Below are 23,004 nucleotides of genomic sequence, written 5' to 3' on the forward strand. Positions count from 1 at the left end.
GCATTCCACAGGTGAACCCAAGGAGATGGGAGGCAGAGCAGATTGTTGGGACGTGGTGGTGCTTCATTCCTCCTTCTCCCCTGATGTGTATTTAATGTATTGTGAGAAGTGAGCAAAGACAGCCTGATTTATTTCTCATGCAGAAGATTCCTGCAATGTATGATTGCAAGGAATAAACAGCTTTCATTGCCCATTTGGATTGCAAATGTAATGTAACCTATCCCACTGTGAGAAATCTGTTAGTTCTTCTAAATTTTGTCTCTGTCCTGTTCTAAACAATTTAAAAGTTGATTAAATTACCTAAAATAAATCTAGTTACAACCTTTGGGCTAAAAATCTCCATTCATGGAAGGTGCTGTGCCACAGTGGGAGATATGGCTGGAACAGATCATACACATTTCTGCTGTTAATGTGAAACAGGAATAAAGCAAAATTTTAGGAGGACTGGCACGGGTGGTTGAAAGTGATGATAGATGTGGCAGCTTGTTTTGTTCAGCATCAAGATAGGGATGTGTGGGGTCAGGCTCCTTTCCACCAGCTGCTTGCTGCTTGTGGACATTGCCAAAGGCAGGACCCCAGGACACCACCCTCTTCCAAATCACCTTCCCAATGTCCTCCACCATTGAGGCTGGGCTGTACCTGACTGGCTGCTCCTTGGCAGCTACTCAGCCCAGATTGTTGAGGGTCCCACCTCTCAGAGGTGTCCCTGTGTCCTGCCAACACCTAGAGCCACAGCCCCAGCTGAGTCCCACTGACAGATCTGGACAGAGGGCAGCTCGACTTTCTTCCTGCATCATGAAAGAGATATTGAAACCAAACATGTCAATCTGTTCTGACCCCTCAGTGAAGTCCTGCCCATTGAGGATTTTTGTTGCATTTTTCCCTAGGCACAAATCCAAGGATGACTCTCCTGGGATCCATCATCACTCTCTGCGCAGTTGGAGCCATGGGCTCCTCAGGGAATAGTAGGTTCCTGTTTGTCCTTTGGCTGCTGTTGTACTGGAAAGGGTGTGAATGAAAACTCAGCCAGCGTTCTTAATTGGACACAACTCCAACAAAAAATTGAAATATCCTGTAGATTGATCCACTAAAAATGAAGTTGATACCTGAGAGATTTGCCTAAGGAAACTCCCTATTTAACCAACAGCCCATCTGAGCAAATCATCCTTTTATGACAGGAAACTTGGGGCAGAGACTATCTTTGACTTCTTCTGTGCACTTTCCCTGGGGAAATGTCCCAGGAGCAGCTGTGGGAGCTGAGAAAGCTCCTTTTCTCAGCCTGGAGAAAAGGAGGCTCAGGGGGCCCTTGTGGTTCTGCACAACTCCTGACAGGAGGGGACAGCTGGGGGGTCGGGCTGTGCTCCCAGGGAACAGGGACAGGAGGAGAGGGAATGGTATCAAATTGTGCCAGCGGTATAGACTGGATATTGGGGAAATTTTTTCATGGAAAGGATTGGGAAGCATTGAAACAGGCTTCCCACAGCAGTGATGGAGTCACCATCCTTGAAAATGTTAAAAAAACCTGTGTATGTGGCAGCTTGGGGACATGGTTTAGTTGAGAACAAAGCTTTTGCTGTATAATTGAGTATCCTAAATTTCTGCTTTTTCTTCTTTTATTTTGTTGAGCAGAGGTCTCAGAGGTGTTGTCAGATTCATCTCTCCTGAGCATCATTACTGAGGCCAGGCAGTTGGTAGACACTACATATTTACAGGCGCGAAAAAGGTGAGTTCTTCCTGCATGACAGCCCTAATATTTTAAGGTAATAAGATTAAATATGTGTGTGTTTTTTCTGTTTTCCAGTGCATATTGATTATGGAGAAGCCTTAGCGCCAGGGCTCTCTTTGTCATGGCTGGAGGGATCCTTTTGCCCAGTTTGGCTGGATTCTGGTCCCAGAACCACCAACCATGACCTCCAAGTATTGTTTCCTCACCTACACTGCCGTGAGCACCTCTCACTGATCCATAGTGGTTCAGACATGCTGGACACGTGTGAGTCCTCTCCTGGCAGCAGGAGTTCTGCCCCTCTCCAGAAGGACTGGAGTTGTGCAGATGGACATCCTGTCCCAGATAGGTGTCAGTGGAAGTCAGACCCCAGGGATTCTCTGTGATTGTCCCAAAAGGCCGGTTCCAGGCAGTAGGATGACTTGGGAAGGAGTCTCTCTCCACTCATCCTACAGAAGTAGCAAGACAGAGCCTTGAGACCAGAAAGAGATGGAACAGGAGCGAGGTTGTTCCTCTGTTCACAGAATAAATCTTGAAACATAATACGTGTAAAATTTTATCCAGTCACAGTTGATTGATCTGCATTTCCACATGATAGAACAAAGTTTGTTGTGACAAGGAAGTGTGGCTGCAAACTTGAAGTAGGAGATTACAGTGCTTTGTTTGCCAAAACCATCTGAGCTGACATGCTAATGTGCAGATAGCTGGTCCTACTGGGCAGGGCCTGCACGTGACCCTGCAGTGGTGTCACAGCTAATTACACCCAGTCCAGCATGACAGAGGAGCTCTGATTTCAGAGAAGATGCCTCATGGAACTCTTCTTTCAGCTTAAAGAGAAAATTGGAGGAAAAGATTGTTAACCCGATGGATTTCCTGAAGCACCTAAAGGACCCCATAGGAAGAACCAGATCTGCAGTCCGTGCTGCTGATTACTTGGAAACTACTTTGAAACTCCTCAAAAGGAAGCTGCATCTCTCTGGGGAGCAGAGTTTCAATGTCACAGGTAATGTGATTTAGACCAAAATGTCTTACAAAGAGGAAAGAGCAGGAAATGTGCCACAGCAGGTGGCAGAGAGCAGCTCTGCCATGACCCAAATAACCAGGGATAAAACCCTTCCCCAACAGGGGAATAGATTGGAAGGTTTCTCAGAGATAGACCAGACTCCCAGGTGTTTTATTCATCATCTTTGAGAGGGCATCTCTCCTACCCTTGTAAAAACAGCTTAACAATACCTGTGACAAACCTGGGGCAAAGCCCACTGGAGACTGTAATCACTGAAAACCCTCCATCTTCCACTTCTGCTCTGCACACCTGGGTTGTATCACTCTGCAAACTCACAGTTTTGTTCCCAGGTGGGGTAAAACCTTCCTGGTGATGATGCTCTCCAAATTCCCCTGGAAAATTGCTTTATGCTCACCCCGTTTCCTTAGTCCAGAGGGGAAGGCTGATCCACAAAAGGGTTAAGGCACCAAATTAACAATTCCAATCCAGATGTTTTATATCCACAGCTCCAATTCAGTTGGCTGAAGTGTTGACCTAGAACACTGAGAAGCTAAAACAACAAAAGAAGAGTAGGATCAGATGTTGCTTTACAGGGTTTCTCTTGCAGACCTGCTAAGCAGGAGACAGAAGGAGATGATTTCCAAGGGCACTGGCTGTGACTATCAGACTCGTTCCATTAAATGCCCAGAGAGGGATTTTTACCGGACCATTACTGGGGAGTGCAACAACAGGTAGGATGTGTGTGTGGACAAGGCAAGTATCATTTTTCTGACCCAGGGTGGATGATTTGTGAAAGTGCCTTTCAAAAGGGCAAGAAGAGTGAAATACTCAGTTTAGTGAGCCTATAACAGAGGATTAATTTCTACCTGTGTCTGTCAGGAAAAAGATGTAACTTCTCAAAAATCTCAGATTTGCACCCACTACCCTTTATGTGCTGCTTTGGATGAAGGAAAGGATCTTGGGGTGGGGGCAGGTAAGAAGTTGAGGAAATTTTGAGGCTATGACTCAGCCTCTCATTTTGCTGGAGGCTACAGGAAATCATCCCTCCACTCTTCCATAGGGAAAATACTAATTTCCCCAGGTGATTTGAATGATAATATTCAGCTGTTGATGTAACTCTGTGATGAGTAAGGGTGGGAATTAAATAAGACTTTAATTTGTGGTTCTTCCAACTTTGTGTATTGTGCATCCTTTATCTGAGAAAATTAGTTCTTCAGGATTTTTTGCACATAGTTTCTCTCCAGGTTCAAAGCTCAGATCAAACATTTATTTCCTTTTGTGCTTTTAATTTATTTTTTTTTTTACCAGAAAATGACCAAATTCCTACTCTGACAATGACAGTCAAGGCTCCTTGTCCTGCTGTGTCAGTGCCAGATCTGAAATCTGAGTGGGACTTGCATCCAATGTGCACGTGGCATGAAACAGATGTGCCAGATGTGATGACATAGCACAGCTCTGCAGCAGCGTGCAGGGAGCTCACATTCACTGGGGTTTTCCAGTCTGTTCCCCTGGACTCCAGGGCCTCCAGCCCCACAAGGACAACATTGTCTGTCTGCCCAGGAAGGGTGTGGAGTCTCTTTCACTGGGGATATTCCAGCACTATCTGGACACAGTCCTATGCCATGAGGGCTGAGATGACCCTGGCTGAGCAGGGACATGGGACCAGGTGACTCCAGAGTGGTCTGTTCCAACCTGACCCGTTGTGGGATTTTGTGTCCATGCTGATTTGAGGCTCAGGGTAGGGTTGTCCTTGACCTTGTTGGGCTGTCAGAGAGATGGAGGGAGGCTTGAGGGATCCCTGTGGTGTTAATATTTTCCCAAGGATCTTACTCAGCTTGAGGTGCACACCCTGAGAATAGTTTGCCTGCAAGGACAGTAATGACAATCAGAACAAGACCCTGGTGGTTCTGAGTCCTTAGTACTTGATGGAATTGCTTTGGCTCTGGCACAGTGATTTTCCTACGATGTGCTCTTATTTCACAGCACACTGCTGTGAGCACTGGGTACTCCTCTCCTTTTCCAGTGCAGAATCACAGAATCATTTAAGTTGGAAAAGACCTCCAAGACCATCAAGTCTAACCTTTGACTCATCCCCACTTTATCAACCAGACCAGAACCCTGAGTGCCACATCACTCAGACATTGCCTAAGTTTTGTGCCCACAGGGCCACAGATCATTGGCTCAATCAGAATTATTTTTCTTCTGAACACAAAATGCTGACTTTAGCAATTAAAACTTTTTGGAGCAGTGCTAGGCAACACCACAATGGCCTCAGCTGCAGGCTGAGAGGGTCTGTGTGAAAACTTCCCCAGGGGCAACCTTGGCACAGGTCCCCACAGAGATGGAGAATCTTCATCCCTGGAAGCTACCAGCCCCCAGCTGGACAAGACATGGCCACCCTCACCATGCTAATGGCCCTGCCGTGAGTTGGATTTTGAGACGGAAGTGAAGACAGAGATGATAGAGAGATTTAAATGTGAAATAAAATTAATGTAGGTTTAACTGACAGATAATAGAGTGACACAAAAAGGCACCTTTTTTAAAAAGTTGATTTTTCTCCACAGTTATAACCTTGGTATTATTTGCTTCTTGGTGTTTTTCCAGTCTCATCCCTGTTACCAGAGTGTTCAGACATGGAATAAAGGGCTGTGAAATGTTGGTCTGTACAAGGCTGCTGATGTTTGAAAAAATAACAGAGGTTGTTTTTCTGGTGATGCTGCAGAAATCACTCCCACCTGGGGTCCTCTAACCGCGCCTTCGCACGCTGGCTCCCGGCTGTGTATGAAGATGGAATGTCTGTTCCCAGAGGAGCAAGTGAAGGAAAGCGCTACAATGGATTCCCACTCCCACTGGTGAGAGTTGTTATCCTAATCCAGCCATGAGTAAGGACACTGCCCTCAATGCACCCATCAGGAAGGAAGCAGAGGCAATATCTAAAGTGTAAATTGCTTGATCTTTGATCTCAGGCTACTTTTCCACAACTGAGTTGTTGCTGACTCTCCGCGTGTATAGACACGAGGCTTGACTCCATTTCAGAAGGCTGATTTATTATGTTAAATATTATATTAAAATACTACATTAAAACTATACTAAAAGAACAGAGAGATCAGAAGGTTACAACAAGAACAGAACAGAATAGAATAACAAAAATCCTGTGACTGCTCACAGCCTTGGCACAGGTGGCTGTGATTGGTCATCAATGGAAAACAATCCACATGGACCAATCACAGATGCACCTGTTGCATTCCACAGCAGCAGATAGTAATTGTTTACATTTCTCTCTTGAGGCTCCTCAGCTTCTCAGGAGAGGAAAAATCCCAGCAAAGGATTTTCATAATATTATGGCTACACTGAGTTATTGCTCAGGTTAATATTTTTTGTTGGAGACAGACAGGAGAAAAAGGTTGTAGACGCTTTCTTAAGCAGTTTCCAAAGTATACATCCCAAGGATTGCTGCAGTCAGTGCTCAGGGACACCAGGAGGTTTGTACAAACCATAAGGCTTGTGAGTTCCTCAGCCATGTTCTTGACTTTCAGGTGTTCACAAACAAGTTTCAGCTGGAACAGGCTTTCCATGAAGCCAGGTTTGGCTGAAGGACTGTGTAGTCTACTTTTACACCGATTGATGGATGGAGCTGAGGAATGGCATGGAGCTGTGTAATGCCATAACTCTTAGTACTTTATCTAAGATAATCTTGTGCATGATCTACAGCTACCTGAAAGGAGTAGATAGGGGTTGGCCTCTTTTCTGAGGGAACAAATGACAGGACGAGGAAATAACTTCAAATTGTATTAGAGGAGGTTTAGGATATTAGGAAAAATATCTTCAGTGACATAGTGGTTAAGCATTGGAGCAGGATTTCCAGGGTGATGGAGAAGTCAATCCCTGAAAGTGTTCAAAAACAGGTAGATGTGGCAATTCTCAATATGGTTTATAGGGAATGAGGATACTCGGTCGAAGGTTGATGATCTCGGAGGTCTTTTCTAACCTTCGTGATTCTGTGATTCCAAGATGTCTCAGTGGGAGTTCAAGTGAGAGGCAACCACTCCACCGTGGCAGAGACAGTCACATTTTCATTTTGGTTTTCTGCAGGTTCGAAAAGTATCCAATGAAATTGCTCACACAGCCAACAAGAACGTCACTGCAGATCAGCAGCTCTCGCTGGTCTTCATGCACTGGGGCCAGTGGGTGAACCACGACATAGACTTGGCCCCTGCCAGTGGGGAAGGAGCCAGCCTGGATCTCCAGTGCCACACCAGCTGTGCCTTCAAGCCCCCCTGCTTCCCTATTAAGGTACCCTGACTCTCACCCATGCCACTCTCTTACAGCAGCAAAGTAAAGCCACGGGGCTTTCTGAGGCATCACTTGGCTCATTTGTTTAGTTCCCCCCTGACGACCCGCGGATGCTGAGCTCCGACACCTGCATGCCGTTCGTGCAGTCAGCCTCCGTGTGCAGCCCCGGCACCTTCCGGCGGGAGCAGCTCAACGCCGCCACGTCCTTCATCGACGCCAGCACCGTGTACGGCAGCGACGACGCCCTGGCGAGGAGCCTGAGAAATCTCACCAACCAGCTGGGCTTGATGGCTGTGAACCAGCGCTTCTTGGACGCAGGGCTGGCATTGCTGCCCTTCGAGAACACGACGCACAGTGTTTGTGCTCTCACCAACAGGAGTGCCAACATCCCCTGTTTTAAAGCAGGTAAGGTGCAGCTGGGGGGTTTTCAGTGGGTTGTAAAGTCAAAAAGGGACAAATATCTCTGTATAGGATCCTTGTAGGTCTCTTCCAACAGAGGATATTCTGTGATTCTGTGATATTTGGATGAGGCACTTCAAGACCTGACTACGTAAGGTGAAAGACAGGGAATCCTCTCTCCAGTTAGAAAAGAAAAATAATCAAGCAATAATCGATTAATAAACATAAAAATTATTTTAACTTCCTAAAAAAATTACAGCAGATTGTTCTTCCTTTATAAAGTCTTTTTGAAAACATGAGAAATTTTCAATAGAATAGCCACCAGTGCTTAAAACTTCTCTGGAGCTTTTTTAATTCTATCTAGAATTCACCATCGTTACTTGAATGCCAATTGTCAGCTTGTCAGCACTGACTGAGAAAGTTGAGGCTGTGCAGCCTGGAGAAGAATGGCTTGTGTGGAGACCTCACAGCACCTGCCAGGATCTGGAGGGACTACAGGGAGCCTGGAGAGGGACTGCATTAGTAACTGTAGTGGGAGGACAAGGGGGAATGGCTTCACATTGAAAAAGAGTAGATTAAATTAGATATACAGAAGAAATTCTTCCCTGTGAGGGTGGTGAAGCCTTGGCAAAGTTTGCTCAGAGAAGCTGTGGCTGCCCCATCCCTGGAAGTGTCCAGGGTGAGGCTGAATGGGGCTTGGAGCAACCTGGGGTAGTAGAAGGTTGAAATGGGATGGGCTTTAAAGTCCCTTACATTCTGTGATTCTATGATTCAGTTTTCAATCCAATCAAGACTAACAGTTAAACACTCTTAAGAAATCTAGTTAATTGATTAATTAACTAACCCACCCTACATCAGAAGAAAAGTCTAGACGTTTGTATGAAATTTAAACAAACTGAAGACAAATACAGAACTTATTCAAATTTGAAGTGATCCATCACAGGCATAACATTAAAAAAATTATAAATGTGAAGCTTGCAAAATCAATCATAAGAGTACAGAATGTTCTCATTTCCTCATTCTCTGTCTGTGAGAAGGGCTCCTTGCTGAGTGAGGAGATGCTTAGTGCTTCTTCCATCATCTCACAGAGGGTCTTCAGTGGGTGCCCTCCAGTTTTCATAGAATCACAGGAGGGTTTGGCTCGAAGAGAACTGAAAAATCATCCTGTTCCACACCCTGTCATGGGCAGAGACACCTTCCACTAGACCAGGTTGCTCCAAGCCCCATCCAGCCTGGCCTTGTGCACTTCCAGGGATGCATGGGCTAGCCACAGCATTATTGCCAGGAGCATAACCACTTCTTGTCTGTCCTAACACAAAAACCTGCCTCTGAAATTGAAAGCAATGTACTAAATTCATAAAATATTTTCATTTTAGGTGACAAACGTGTGACAGAAAACCTGGGACTCTCCGCAATGCACACTCTCTTTGTCCGAGAGCACAATCGCCTGGCTACAGAGCTGAGGAAATTAAATCCCCACTGGGATGGGGAAAAGCTTTACCAGGAGAGTCGAAAGATTGTGATTGCCATAAACCAGGTACTGATTACTGTTCACTGTTTATCATTATATTATCATTACATTACACTTAGAAATGTTTTTTCCTTCAGGCAAAAGGAGGAAAATGTTTTGCTGAATCAGTGGAGTTATTTGTGGGAGTAGGAAATTGTGAATGAGGATAGAGACAGCATGGATATCCAGAGCTTTTTTATGCATTGTGCTACTAATTTATCAATTATTTATTGTATTAATGTATAAATTAATTATTAGATAAAATAATTTCACCTTTTAAAATAATTTAAATCCATTATGCCAAACTTATTCCATTGCTACAGCTCTTTTTTTCTGAAAATTTTAATGAATTCTGCTGCACAGAGTCCACGTTCATTCTCTGCACTTGACTTCTGATGCCATTTCTGCTGCAGCTGCTGGTAAATTCCTGTGCTCTTGTGCTTTTTCAGATCATAACATACAGAGATTACCTCCCACTCCTGCTGGCTGAGGAGACCAGCAAGTGGATCCCTTTGTACAGTGGTTACAATGAAAAGGTGGATCCAAGGGCCTCAAATGTTTTTTCCCTGGCTTTCCGATTTGGCCACACATCAGTGCAGCCTTTTGTGTCCCGTTTGAATGAGAGCTTTCAGCCTTTGTGTTCCTCCTCCCACGTCCCTCTGCATTTGACCTTTTGTGCTCCGTGGAGAATTATAATGGAAGGTAAGAACACGGAGCAGCAGTCCTGGTCTGGTCCTGGGGTGGAGATCAGCTGGTCAGGCACATGGAATTACAGAATCCCAGAATCATTTAGGCTGGAAAAGATTTACAAGACCATCAAGTCCAACCTTTGACCCCCACCTTGTCACAGAGCCCAGAGCGCTGAGCAGCATATTCAGTCATTCCTTGGACACCTCCCAGCTCAGCAAGACTTGACAGTGGGCTGTTCCACATCCACTCAGATGATGCAGTTGCTCCTGCTGCTCCAGGAGGCAGGAGACTCCCTGTGCCAAATGTCAATCCACCAAAGTCTATGTCAAACAAAGCTCTTATATCCCCCTATAATCAAGAGACATGGACAAGAGGGTGATGCATGCAGTTTAACTGAGCTAAAGCAGCATCATTCCTTCCCAGAGGTGCCCATCCCTTTTCCTAGCTCTAACTGGAGATATGGGGTCCTGATATTACACAGCTGAGATCTCAGATTGGTCTTTCTGAGGAAGACAAATATCTCTTCCAAAATGGGTTAATTAATTATGATAAATATAATTACAGTTGTGCAGCCAATTTTCCTGTGTTTTGCTCATACTGTCTCCTTAATTGCTGTGAAAAAGATGTGGACAGTCAGACATGAATTAATGCTATCACTACATTTAATGTTTCAATAAATGTCTGTCAATTAATAGTGAATTATAAGCAAAATCCATTGCAAAACCTAAAACCTTGGACAGACCCCCAAGCACCAGGACACAATGGAGCCTGGCAGGCTGAGGAGCAGACTTGGAAAGGGACTGGTGGAAAGCAAGTGGATTTAGGGGTGTGGAAGGAAAAGCTAAGGGATGGGGAGGGATGCAGTAACTTAGTTACTATGTGAGGCTTTATTTACTGGCACTTGCAGACGTGTACAGCTTCATACAGGTACCACTGGGAGGGTGGGCAGGCCTGGCACAGGGTGCCCAGAGCAGCTGTGGCTGTCCCAGCCCTGGAAGTGTCCAGGGCCAGACTGGACGGGGCTTGGAGTAGCCTGGGACAGTGGAAGGTGTCCCTGCCCATGGCATGGGGTGGAATGAGAGGAGCTTTAAGGTCCTTTCCAACCCAAAACACTCTGTGATTCCATGATTCCATGATTCCATGATTCCATATACACGTGGTGAAATGAAAACATGAAAACCCCACCCAGCCCATAGTAGGCTGTTTCAGCTGCATGAAAGGGACCATCAAAACTGCACCTTGGCACAAAAAATCTTCCCTTGATTTTCAATGGCTGCAGGAGGCATCGACCCCCTGATCCGGGGCATGGTTGTGGATCATGCAAAACTGATGAAACAGAACCAGCTGCTCGTTGAGGAGCTCCAGAACCACCTCTTTGAACAGACAGAGGTGATGGGTCTGGATCTAGGAGCCATGAACATGCAACGGGGAAGAGACCATGGCCTTCCAGGTACGGTGTCATTATGATATTTTATGAAAAATCTTTTTGCCAGGATTTTCTCCTCCTGAGGAGCTAAGGGCCTCAGGAAAGAAATGTAAACAATAACTGTCTGCTGCTGTGCAACAGGTGCATCTGTGATTGGTGCATGTTGGTTGTTTCTAATTAAGAGCCAATCACAGATGCAGCTGCATCGGACTCTGAGAGTCACAAGATTTTGTTATGCATTCTATTGTATTCTTTTTCTTTCAAGCCTTATGATAATCTTTTCTCTCTGTTCTTTTAGTATAGTTTTTATGTAGTATTTTAATATAATATATATCATAAGATAATAAATCAGCCTTCTGAAAATGGAGTCAAGCCTCGTGTCTCCACACGTAAGGAGACACAAGTCCACACCTCCTGTGAATAAGACTTATTTTTCCTTCTGCTGCTTATTCCATGAGCTTTTTTTATACTAATGGGAAGAACCAGTACCTTGGTTTGAGGGTGAAGGATGGACAGACAGTCAAGCTCAGGGAATAAGAGGTTTCTGTATGATAAAAATCTTTTTGTGAGACATGTATGACAAGGACAAAAGGCTTAGAAATCAAAGATGATATTAGGGATAATGTAAGAAAGTGGGTGAGAGGCAGTGGTGTATTGCAAAGAGAAAGCATGTGTGGTACAGAAGGTAGAGACACAAGTGACCAAATTAAACTTTCACATGGGCTTGGCCACATCCCCTGGGCTTTGTTATTTGCCCGTCAATCTTGTCTTGTGTCCCAGACAAGCCAGAGTTCTGAGCAGAAGTGACTTGCACCCACAGGTGGGACTGCCCCAGGTGCCAGAAAAAAATGAGTGCTCTTGGGTTAAACACAACCAAATTTCCTCTTTTCTAAGAATTTGATCCTAGAAATTTTGCCTCCCAAAGCTGCAAGGACTGATGCATTCACCCACAGCAGCAGAAAGATTTAACCAACGTGATGAGGTGTAGTCACAAAGACAACCCAAACTATTCGTTTAGTGTAGGTATGAGAAGGACCTTTGAAAATGTGACATTTGTTGGGACTGCTCAGACAATAGTGCCTTCCAGATCCTTTACTACCATGAGAAGAAGCAGGCAGTTCTCATGGGCCAAGGAAGGTGCTGTGGAGATGTGGTAGTGGGTCCTGGTCATCTGCTGCTCCTGCTTTTGCAGGTTACAATGCCTGGAGGGGCTTCTGTGGGCTCTCCCAACCCCAAACTATAGAAGAATTATCTGATGTGCTGGGCAATCCCAAACTGGCCAAGAAGTTCATGAATGTGTATGGGACACCGTACAACATTGACCTCTGGATTGGGGCAGTTGCAGAGCCCGTGGTTCCCCAGGGCAGAGTCGGACCCCTCCTGTCCTGCATTATTGGCACCCAGTTCAGGAACCTGCGTGATGGGGACAGGTGAGAGATACATTCCCTGTGGCATTTCAGGGGGGAAATGCTGACATTTCCTGTGACACACTAAGCCAGCCCATTTACAGCACTGCAGTGAGTGCTCCCAGCAAGGCTCATCCCTTCATTTTAGCCCAGTGGCCAAAGGACTGTTTTTTTCAGCCTGTTCCTCTAGATTAATGTGGCTGAGGAGTACCACCTCCCGATCATGGGGGATCTGCTGTGGCCTCTGCCTGAGGTGACTTTTGCTCTCAGGGCATAAATCCCTGCATCCCAGCAGTCTGCTGATGCTGTGTTGAAGAGACAGGCTCTCTGCACTGTCAGAATGCAGATCTGGCCACACCGCAGACACCTCTTTCTAAAGAGGTGTTCCTAGGGAAGGTGGATTAAGCACCATTCAGACTCACCTTGGTCAGGTTCCCATCTCTGCAAGTAACTAGAGATTATAAACTGCTTCTGAAAATTTCATTGCAGATTCTGGTGGGAAAACCCAGGAGTTTTCACTCCACAACAGTTGCAAGCATTGAGAAAAATCTCAGTGTCAAGGGTGATCTGTGACAATACTCATATCAAAAAGATACCCAGGGATGTATTCAAGATCAACACTTATCCTGAGGACTTCACTGATTGCCAAGAGATTGACTTGCTTGACCTCTCATCCTGGAAAGATGAGCCTGAGAATGCCACAAAAGGTACCAGTGGTCTAACATCTGTCAAAAATAATAAATGCGCTATAAGGTCTTTTCTACACCTAAAGAAAAGAAAGAACTAAGGTTTGCACAGCGATTCTGTGGAAAGAGGTGATGGCTGTCCATTTAACTACACTCAGACAGCACTTGAGGCAGAGGTGCTGTTAACTGGGTTTCCAGGCAATCCATCACTTTCATCATACCTTATTCCCTGCCTCTTCCTTTCAAGCAGATGGGAAATCCCTCAAAATCCAGCCTGTTTTGGACCTTGGGAATGTGCCCTCTAAAGACCTTATTCCATAGTCTTTTCTGACAGGAGAGGTGTTGATGAAAAAGCAACTAGAATTAGCCAACCTGCTCCAAAGTCTTACTGTGCTGCTCCAAGTTCCTGCTCTCTCCTCATCTTCCCCAAAGCTTTAAATCAGTTTAAGGTATATCTGGAGTAGTTTTGACACTGTATGGCCTCACACACCAATAGCTGAACACACATGATCAAGGTTATGATGTGCCACAGTAAAGCAATGCCTTTGTCAGAGATGTGGACACTCAGTGTCCTACTGAAACACTTTTGACTAGGGGTCTCCCAATTGAAATTATGTGGGAGAACAGAGACTTGAAGAATGGACTGGACTGGATTATTTTTCCTTCTGACAACCCATTTATAGATGATCACAATACCTGGGGATCACCTACACTGTCTTTCTGCAAGGCACAGACCTCAAAGCATATCCATGCAGTTCCTGTATTGAGTTTGAGTAACTATTTGAGTGAAACACTGTTGTTTAAGACAGATATTTGCACTTAAAGGCTAAATTATGGTGGCTTCACCCCATTCTTTGTGACCTGAGCCCAACTTACCTGCTCTCTATACAACAGAGTTTTTTTCATTTCTTTTTTAATCATATTCTTATGGTCACTAAAATGTGTGGAGCTTCTTCCTGTGGCTCTTTTCTCACCAGGCTTGAGGGAAGTCAAAGTGTTTGTGTAACCCAGAAAGAGTTAAATTCCAGGGCTAAAAGCAGTTGCTAGAAGTTGAACCTTTTGAAATGTCAAGAAATTTTCCCCAAACCACTCATTCTAATGCTGGAAGCACCACGGTGTCTCAGAGGTGCAAGGATACAGGGATGAGAAAAAGGTGGACAAAAATGGTGTGTTCAGGAAAGACTTTGTGCCTCTCAGCAGCTTTTTCTTGCTTTATTGACAGTTTCTAATCCTACTCATCAGACCAGCGTTGGAAACCCCTAATGGTGGCACTGAGCTGCTCCTGGGAAACTTCTGCCTGGACATCAGGCTCCACTGGCTGCTGTTGACTGAACATCAGCACATGGTTTCCCAGAGGGGAGCTCAAGACTATGTAATCTGTTCTATTTCCTGTAATGGGATTTTTTAAAGATATAATTTCTTTCAAAAAACTTCCAGTAATGTAAGTCTTCAGATGAAAGGGCAATGATATTTTATTTTCTGTTGCCCTAAAGAACTGATCAGAGGCTTTCTGACTCTCTAAAAGTGTAATTATGACAATTTTTTTTACTTCCCATCCTGAATGGGTGTCAAACCTGCTGGCTGGCATGCTTGCATTGCAAAATCAAACTCCTTATTCTTTTTCCTGCTGAGAAATTAGCACATTCATGTAATCTTCACCAAAACTTTCCCAATCTCCTGGTTTTGCACAAGAGCTGTTTAGGCTGCTTCTAATCAGCAGTGAGGTTTCAGCCTTTGAAGTCACTGAAGCATGGCAGCTGCATCTTGAAGCCTTGAAACAAGTTTTAGTTAAATCCTACAGTGAATCTGTGTGGTTTGGGTATTCTGGGCAATAATAAAACACATCCTTGTGCACTCACCTACAGTTGGCATTAATGACAGGCTGGGGGAAGAGGGGTTGGAAATCTTTCCATCAGAAAAGGGCCTGGGGGAGCTGGTTGACAGTGGCTGAACAAGAGCCCAAGTGTGCCCAGGTGGATAAGAGTCCAATGGCACCTGGGCTGTGCCAGACACACTGTGACCAGCGTGACCAGGGCAGTGCCTGTCCCCATGTGCTGGCACTGCTGAGGCCCCACCTCAAATTTGCATTCAGTTTTGGGCCTCTCACTGCAAGAAAGACATTGAAAGGCATGTCCAGAGAAGGTGATGGAGCTGGGAAGAGGCTGGAGCCCCAGGAGCAGCTGAGGGAGCTGGGAAGGGGCTCAGCCTGGAGAAAAGGAGGCTCAGGGGGGCCCTTGTGGCTCTGCACCACTCCTGACAGGAGGGGACAGCCAGGGGGTCGGGCTGTGCTCCCAGGGAACAGGGACAGGAGGAGAGGGAACAGCCTCAGGCTGGGCCAGGGGAGGCTCAGGGTGGACATCGGGAGGAATTTCTTCTTGGAAAGGGTGATCAAGCCCTGGAAGGGGCCCAGGGAGGTGGTAGAGTCCCCGTCCCTGGAGGTGCCCAAGGAAGGACTGGATGTGGCACTCAGTGCTCTGGGCTGGTTGAGAAGGTAAGGACCAGTCACAGGTTGGACTTGATGATCCTAGAGGGCTTTTCCAACCTAAATGATTCTGTGAATCTGTGTGTGATTCTGTGTAAGTCAGACCTGTGTCCAAAACAGTCTTTGGCTATGGTTCATGGCTAATCGTACCAGCACAAAAAAGCAAATCACATCGTGGCTGGTGGGCATCCTCTGACAGAGAAGACAGAAGGCTGGACTCAGAAATCAGGAACTGCAGCTCCCAGAGTGTGTTTGAAAGGTTGTGCTAAAAATCATGAGGTTATCATAGAATCATAACAGAACTGCAGAATCAGTAAGGCTGAAAAAGCACTCCAAGATCGAGTCCATTAACCCAGCACAGCCAGGCCAACCACTAAACCATGTCCCTAAGCACCAGATACACACATCTTTTCAACAGTTCCAGGGATGATGATTCCATCTGGGCATAGCAAGGATATTAGGCAGCATACTCCTGCAATTTGCCTCTGGTTTCTGAGCCCCCAGACATGTCCCTCTTGCACTTTCAAGATGTGCTCAGCCCCGAAAGTAAAATCTTCCACAGCTTAAAAGGAAGGCTAAATATGCCAAAGAAACCACCAAGCCCTGTAGACACATGTAAGGTCTTTAATTCTCCTCTCCCAAAGCTGCCTTGGTTTCCGTCTCTCATGGCAGAGGTACCTCCCAAATCCTCCCCATGGAAGAGGAAGAAAACAGCACCTTCTCCTGAGTGTATTCCAGGGAAATGTGGCAACCCTCAAAGCCCAAGGCAGCCACTTCCCAGGCAGTATGGTCACAGGCTTGGGATCAATGCCTCTGCCTTGTTGGATCTGAACAGGGAAAGGTGGTTATAAGCAGGCAGTGATGATCACAGGAAGGGCCCAGCTCTGCCTGGGGTCCAGCTGGTGGGACATTCTCAGCAGTATGATTACACAGAAGTGTCCAGCTGTCCATTGTGTGTCTGTCTCACTGGGTGGCACAGTTCTCTAGGAGGAACACAAGAACATTCCCGTTGGAAGCTTCTCTTCTTGGTGGATGTTTTGCCTGTCTCTGGTTTGTCAGCATTGCAATCCACAGTTGTCTCTGCTGACAGACCTTCCTGTGGTTGTCATGGCCTCCCCTCCACTGTGGCACACACAGCTGGAGCTGGAAGATGGGATCGCTAATGGGAAGCTCCATTTGTCATTCCTGATATCCCCTGGTAGGTGGAAAGCATGGAGTCACGGACCTGCTCCGTCAGCTTGGCAACATCCTCTGGGCCCAGGCCCAGCGTATCCACTTCTGGCAGGATCTGGATGATCATCTTTCCTGGAAGAAGGTGAGACAAGGAAAAAAGCCCCATGAGTGGTATAGAAGAGCCAGAGGCGGTACAGCAGGAGGGTTGGTGCCAACCAAGGAAATGCTCTCATTCCCACACCAGTGGTGTGGGAGCCCAGCCACATCCCAAATGTACACAGCAAAAACCCAACCTGAGCTTTTCCAATCCACTGAGAGCACAGAGATCATAAATATGGAAAGAGGGGAATCTCTCCTCCAGCACAATGCAATATAGGGTGGATTTCATATAGTTTCATACAGGATGGTTTTTCACAGTGGAAAGATCGCAGGGTCTGTCTAGATCACGGGCAAAGAGAAGATGTTTAATACAACACATCCAAACTGGCTGTGCTCTGTCTATGTATACCAAATGTAGCATGGTCCCTCCTTCTAGAAACACACTTTGGGATGAGAGAAATTGTGGCCAGGTTTCCCTGGTGGGTTAGATTTCTCTGGGGAAGCACCTAAGCAATGGACTGTTGTAAACTGGAAGAACATACCGGGCAGCTGCCATCATGCTCTTCTGTTCTGGCACCAAGAGTTCCCTATTTTGGGCCAGTGCAGACAAGACAGTGCCTGCACAGATGGGAACCTGGGGATCTGGGGAGAGGCTGTGATGTGTTATAATGTTCTTGCATGACTTAACACGTGTCCCTGGAATGAGATCCAGCAGTGTCGGTGGCCGAGCTGTGGGAAGGAGGCAAAACAAGCATAGAGAAGAACTTCACAAAGGAAAAGGGTCTGTCATGTTGGATGGGGCTTGGAGCAATCTGGTCTAATGGAAGATGTCCTTGCCCATGGTAAGGGGTGTAATGAAATGAGCTTCAAGTCCCTTCCAACCTAAACCCTTCTGTGATTCCATGATGCTGTGTTACCTGCCTGCACATCTTACACCCAAAGCCAGGCTGGTACCCCACTTCACTTGTTCCTGCTGAAAGAGCAGAGTGATTACAAGGCTGTGCTGAAAATGTAGGTCTCTTGGGAACAGACTTCCAGCAAGCACTGGACATGTTCCGTGAATGACAGTGTCCAACACCAGGCACAGAGTCGGGCTTCTGAGAGGCTCCTCAGCACACCCAGAGCCACGGCGGGCACAGGGAGCTGTCCTGACCCATGGACCTGCTTGGTGTGTAGGAAGCTTGACCACCATCTTCAGAATCAGCTCTGGCAAAACTTCTAGATAGGGAAAGTGGGAAAGTACAAGGAAAGCTAACTAGGGTTCTCTCTTCAGCAGTTCAGGTCCTGACTGTTTTACAGCCATTTGGAAAATGGCTCAGAGATCTGCTGAGCATGGAATTAGCTAACCATGAATTCTCAGGGTGACTGGAGTTGTATAGAGGCAAATAGACACGTAATTGCAAAAAGTCTTTCCTAAATAGTTCAGGAAATTCTTGGCATCTCCATCCTCGGAGTTAATACAACATTTTCTGGACTGGTCACAAAGGTAACTCATCTGTCTTTAGACCTGGCCTTGCTTAAAGCAAAATATGCAGCTTTTTCCAATATCCCTCCCCACGAGGTTATTCTCTGATTTCCCAGAGCACAAATGTGAAGGGAAGGGAACAGTCTGGCAGAATCCCTGGTCATGGTCCTATTGACCCTCAAGTGGGGAGACACTTCCAGATCCAAAAGACTTTTGTGTGTGAACAGGGAGAGGATAAACCCAGCAGGTGAAAGATTATTGGAAACAGGCAATTCCATATTTATCATTTGTACCACTCTCTCTTTCCAGGTGCCTGCCTGCAAGGGAATGACTACACCTAGGCACAACAATGGGAGGAATGAGAATTTCAGAGGCAGATCCTCTCCTCAGGGAAAACCAGGGCTGGCCTGGAAAAGAGTGGCAAGTGGCAGAAGTCCATTTTAAGGTGGGTGGCAGCTAAGGGAGAGAAGGAACATGATGGCTTACTTTATTCTATTGGCATTTGTACCATTTTTTTCCTGCATTTTCTCTCTGAAGTCCAAGACCTGTGTTATTCTTTCCCCTAAAATTTTATCAGCGGCCAGTGGAAATTTTTGTTATCATAAATGTTTCCTAACTCTCCATGAACCTGCAGATCCAAGGACAGTTGGGGGGTGGTGGGGGGGAGGTGGTCAGGGGCAGGACCTGCCCCAGGACTCTGCTGTTTCTCCAAGTTCTCTTGGACAGGTATTGGACAAGCAGTGAGAAATCCAAGGGGAAAGGAAAAAGTGATGCCTGAAATGTCCCATTTCTTCCCAAGAAGACAGAAACGGGTGTTTTCTGGGTGCCATCTCCATACTACACGTGGTCCTCTGTCCACCCCAGTCATGGCTCCAAAGACTGAGCCTGCACCACCATCCAGACCATTCTTTGCCCCAGGTCCTCCTCACCTGGTGTAAATTTCTTCTCCTTCTGGTTGTAGAAGTTGTTGTAGGAAGACAACACAACAGGAATAATGGGCACCTGGAGGAGAGGCAGTCTACAGTGAATATGTGCATCTCCTTATCCTTTCTCCAAAATTCAACTAATGTTTTTAGGTGAATTCTACACCTTGCTGATAATTATCACCATCAGTGTCACAGCAGACACTTGAAGGATTATTTGAATATTTAGATCATTTAACTGTATCACCCCATGTCCTCGCCATTGGATTTTGTATTTTCATCTCTGTTTTTAGGCCAACAAAAATGGATTGTCAAATTGCTATCTAGAGAGGCCAGCTCAGCAGAAACTTCCCTGTGGAGGTCTAGGGCTCATGCCAAGGTCCCCCCGCCACTTTTATCCCAAGCTGTAACAAAGGTTTTCCACTTGTCTCTCTGTTTCTGAAACAGACCCCTCCTGCGCCATCTGCAAGCCCCAAGGGCTCCTGGGTATGTGTGCAATTCATAGGGAAGCCAGGGACCAGTACCCTGGTTTGGTGGTGGACCACAGGAGGCAAACTGCACTCCAGGGCAGAAGGAAGGTGGGTCTCACCTGGGCTTTCACAGCCAGCTGGAAGGCCCCACGTTTGAAGGGCAACATGGAGCCACCATGGTTGCGAGTTCCTTCAGGGAAGATCAAGACACGCAACTGCAGGAGGGAGAAGACATTAGGGTGGAAGGACTTCCAGGTACAATTCTAAGCCACTGCAGAGGGATGGTGCCCTGGGGGTCATCTCTGTACCCCTGACCTGCATTCATGGGCACAGAACACACTGATGCTCTCACTCTGTTCTGCTCAATGCCCAGCCCACAGACAAAGATCTCTTTCCACCCACATTCAGATTCCCGTTTTCCAGCAGCTCCTCAGCGGACTCCTCCCCACTCACGTTGTCCCTGTGCAGGGAGTGTGCCACCTCTGTCAGGGTGCCAATGGACTCTTCCCTCCTCTTGCGGTCGATGAAGATGACGCCTGCGAGCCAGCAGGCCAGGCCGAATGTGCCCATGTACAGGATCTCCTTCTTTGCAATGGGCACGCAGCGCCTTGGCAATATCTCCATCATCACTGCAAGGGGACAGCAAGGGCAGAACAAATCATCTGCACTCAGGGTCCCTCTAGATTCTAGGCAACAGCCCTGTGCTCCAGGGGGTGCCATGCCTGAAGCTTCATAGAATCCCTGGGGAATTCTGGGGGTCTCCCGACCTTCTACTCAGGACTGGCACTTAAGGAGAGCAGCTATGAGAGGGCTGTGGTCAGCTGAGAGCCTTGTCCCCATTCCCTTGGAGAGGCTGAAGCTGATGTAGCTTGAAAATGCCTCTGATGCCCTGGAGACCAACCCTGGCTTGGGGCTGGCTGGTGAAGGGCTCTGTAGCAGCCACCCCTCCCTTTCTGCCTGCCTGGAGCAGGAGACAGGATCACCACATACCCAGGATGTCAAGGGAGGTCTGGTGATTCAGCACCAGGACAAAAGGTTTCTTGGTCCTGAGGTTCTCCTTGCCCTTCACCACTATCTGAATGCCAAAGATGTATTTGAGTGGCATGGTCAATATGCGCAAAAACCTGGAAAAGAGGAGTGGAGATTAGCCAAAGAGATGTTGAAATTTGGGGCCAAAATTTGCATCCAAACCAGCCCACCTCACACTCTGCTTCTGCTGGTTTCCCACTGACACAGCTTTGACCATGACTCGGAGAACAATTAGTGTCCCTCTGCAGCTAATTATTTAATTACAGAAGACAAATACACCTTGCAGGTTTCCCTCAAGCCATACATGACCAATGACCCAGCAACTACAGCTTCAGAAGTTCCATAGATCAACCAAATATTAGATAATATTCAGATTCACAGCACACCTTTGTACTCTGCTTTCTTCCCCACCTTGCTGGGTTGGGAATACGGGCTGCAGTAAACCTGTGCCTAACCCTGCTGCCTGTGGAAAGAGAGGGATTTGCCTTTAGGTGACATTAGGCTGCAATGCTGGGAGTCCTATTTGAAGAGATATTGCTAAAATAACATCCGGGAAAAAATAGGCACCAAAGTTAAGAGGTGAACAAAATTTCTCAAAGCAAAAGGCTGATGCTCAGTTAGGAGATATGAATTTCCACTGAAGCATAAAATGGAATAGCAAATCCTGCTTCTGCACCACTTCAGGAGGGTTCAAGCACTGTGGTGCTGTGTAGCAGAGTCATCTTTTCATCCCACTCAGCCCAGATTCCTGATTGCCACTACTGATCACTCCTGAACAGCCCATACAGCCTCCAGGTGAGACCACATCTTGGAGAGTCTGCCTAGAATCTGGAGAGACAGGATGGACAGCTGTGGGATGGGCTGGGGGACTGCCAGACCTGGGACACCAAGCTGTCACTGAGGTGATGGGAAGCAGTGCCCATGAAGGGGCCAGCACTGCACTGTGGTGATGTCTCAGGTGTGCACTGGCTCAGAGTAGAGAATGGGAAGAGCCTGGAGAGGCTTTCTCAACACAAGTTAGTAATAGAGTGCTCAGCCATGGGGAAGAGGGAAATACACCTCCAAAGCCCAGATGAAAGAGCTCTAGTAAAAATAGCAATATGTATTACATCCGGATTGTTGGCATTACCTGCTTTGGCACGTTTTACATCCTTTCTTTCCATAATTTGTTATTCTTTTTATCAACCCCAAATTAGTATTAAAACCCATACCCCTTCTCTGAATTACATAGTCTGTCATCTCCCCAGATCAATATAAAACCAATCCCTCCCCACCACAGCGTACCCCCAGGACCCTCCAAATCAAAGCATTGGATAGAGTGGGCTCTATCAATGCTCAGGGCAGAAAGGAGTCACAGACAACTTACATCATGTTGTCCACGTTACGTCCACGAGGAATACTGAGGATGGCAACCCCAATGCTTATGGTGAAGAGCCACAACTTATAGAAGGTCATCTTGCAGAAGAATCTGAATGCAGGTTTCACCTGGTAGAGGACTAGAAAGGCAATGAGCAGACAGGTAAAGGGGTAGTGAAAGAGGAAAAGCTCCATCCTTCCAGCCCAGAGTGTGTTGAGCAGAGCAGTGAACGAGTCACAAGCAGCTGGTGATGTGGAGCAGAGGTGAGACTCCCTCCATCAGCTCTGTGTGGGTGGTGCAAAGCTGGAATGAGGTTTGGGAGTGAGGCTTCAGCCAGGCTGTGCTCTCTGCTGGGAGCTGCACTCACCGTGGGAAGCCAGTTTAGCAATGCACTGCAAGAGCTTCGGGAGGGCTGGATGGCAACAGGGCAAACACAGCACCAAAGCCATCTGTGTGCAGGGGCTGTGGGGCTGGCAGTGCTTGGAGAGCCCCTTCAGGGGGCTCTGGGAAGAGAAACCCTGAGGAATTTTAAGACAATCTTTACTGGGGAAGAGCAGGCTGTATTGGACAGCACAAACCCTGCCCAGAGAGGCTGTGGCTGCCTTGTCTCTGGAAGTGTCCAATACCAGGTTGGGGCGTGGAGCAACCTGGGATAGTGGAATATGTCCCTGCCCATGGCAGGGATGGAACTGGATGATATTTAGGTCCATTCCAGCCCAAACCATTCCATGATTCCATGATTCTATGACTCCAGGCTGTCTCACTTTGTGCAAACATTGATCTTCACCAAGCGAGCTGGCTGCAAGATGTCCAGGAAATCAGAAATCAGTATTTTCAGGGGAGAAAGAGAAGAACTGTGATCTGATCAGT

At 46.7% G+C, this 23,004-nt stretch overlaps 2 protein-coding genes across 2 annotated transcripts; one reads left to right on the plus strand and one right to left on the minus strand.

The window, feature by feature from the left end:
* The first annotated feature begins 2,587 nt into the window (after positions 1 to 2,587).
* On the plus strand, positions 2,588 to 14,399 carry LOC121346871 (myeloperoxidase-like). The gene is made up of 11 exons (XM_041425013.1): positions 2,588 to 2,726; positions 3,334 to 3,457; positions 5,449 to 5,578; positions 6,819 to 7,019; positions 7,109 to 7,424; positions 8,795 to 8,955; positions 9,378 to 9,630; positions 10,898 to 11,068; positions 12,237 to 12,474; positions 12,940 to 13,157; positions 14,359 to 14,399. Exons 1-11 carry the CDS (start codon positions 2,588 to 2,590, stop codon positions 14,397 to 14,399), a joined length of 1,992 nt encoding a protein of 663 aa, XP_041280947.1.
* Positions 14,400 to 16,777: 2,378 nt separating this feature from the next.
* On the minus strand, positions 16,778 to 22,413 carry LOC121346889 (1-acyl-sn-glycerol-3-phosphate acyltransferase alpha-like). Its single transcript, XM_041425041.1, is given in 7 exon segments — positions 16,778 to 16,923; positions 19,285 to 19,357; positions 19,868 to 19,963; positions 20,202 to 20,377; positions 20,739 to 20,872; positions 22,144 to 22,373; positions 22,375 to 22,413. Coding segments are annotated over 7 exon segments (894 nt in total).
* Between the last annotated feature and the right edge of the window lie 591 nt (positions 22,414 to 23,004).

The sequence above is a fragment of the Onychostruthus taczanowskii genome, unplaced genomic scaffold (genome assembly GCF_017590055.1).
Source record: "Onychostruthus taczanowskii isolate IOZ18803 unplaced genomic scaffold, ASM1759005v1 scaffold86, whole genome shotgun sequence".
In the NCBI taxonomy this organism is placed as follows: Eukaryota; Metazoa; Chordata; class Aves; order Passeriformes; family Passeridae; genus Onychostruthus; species Onychostruthus taczanowskii.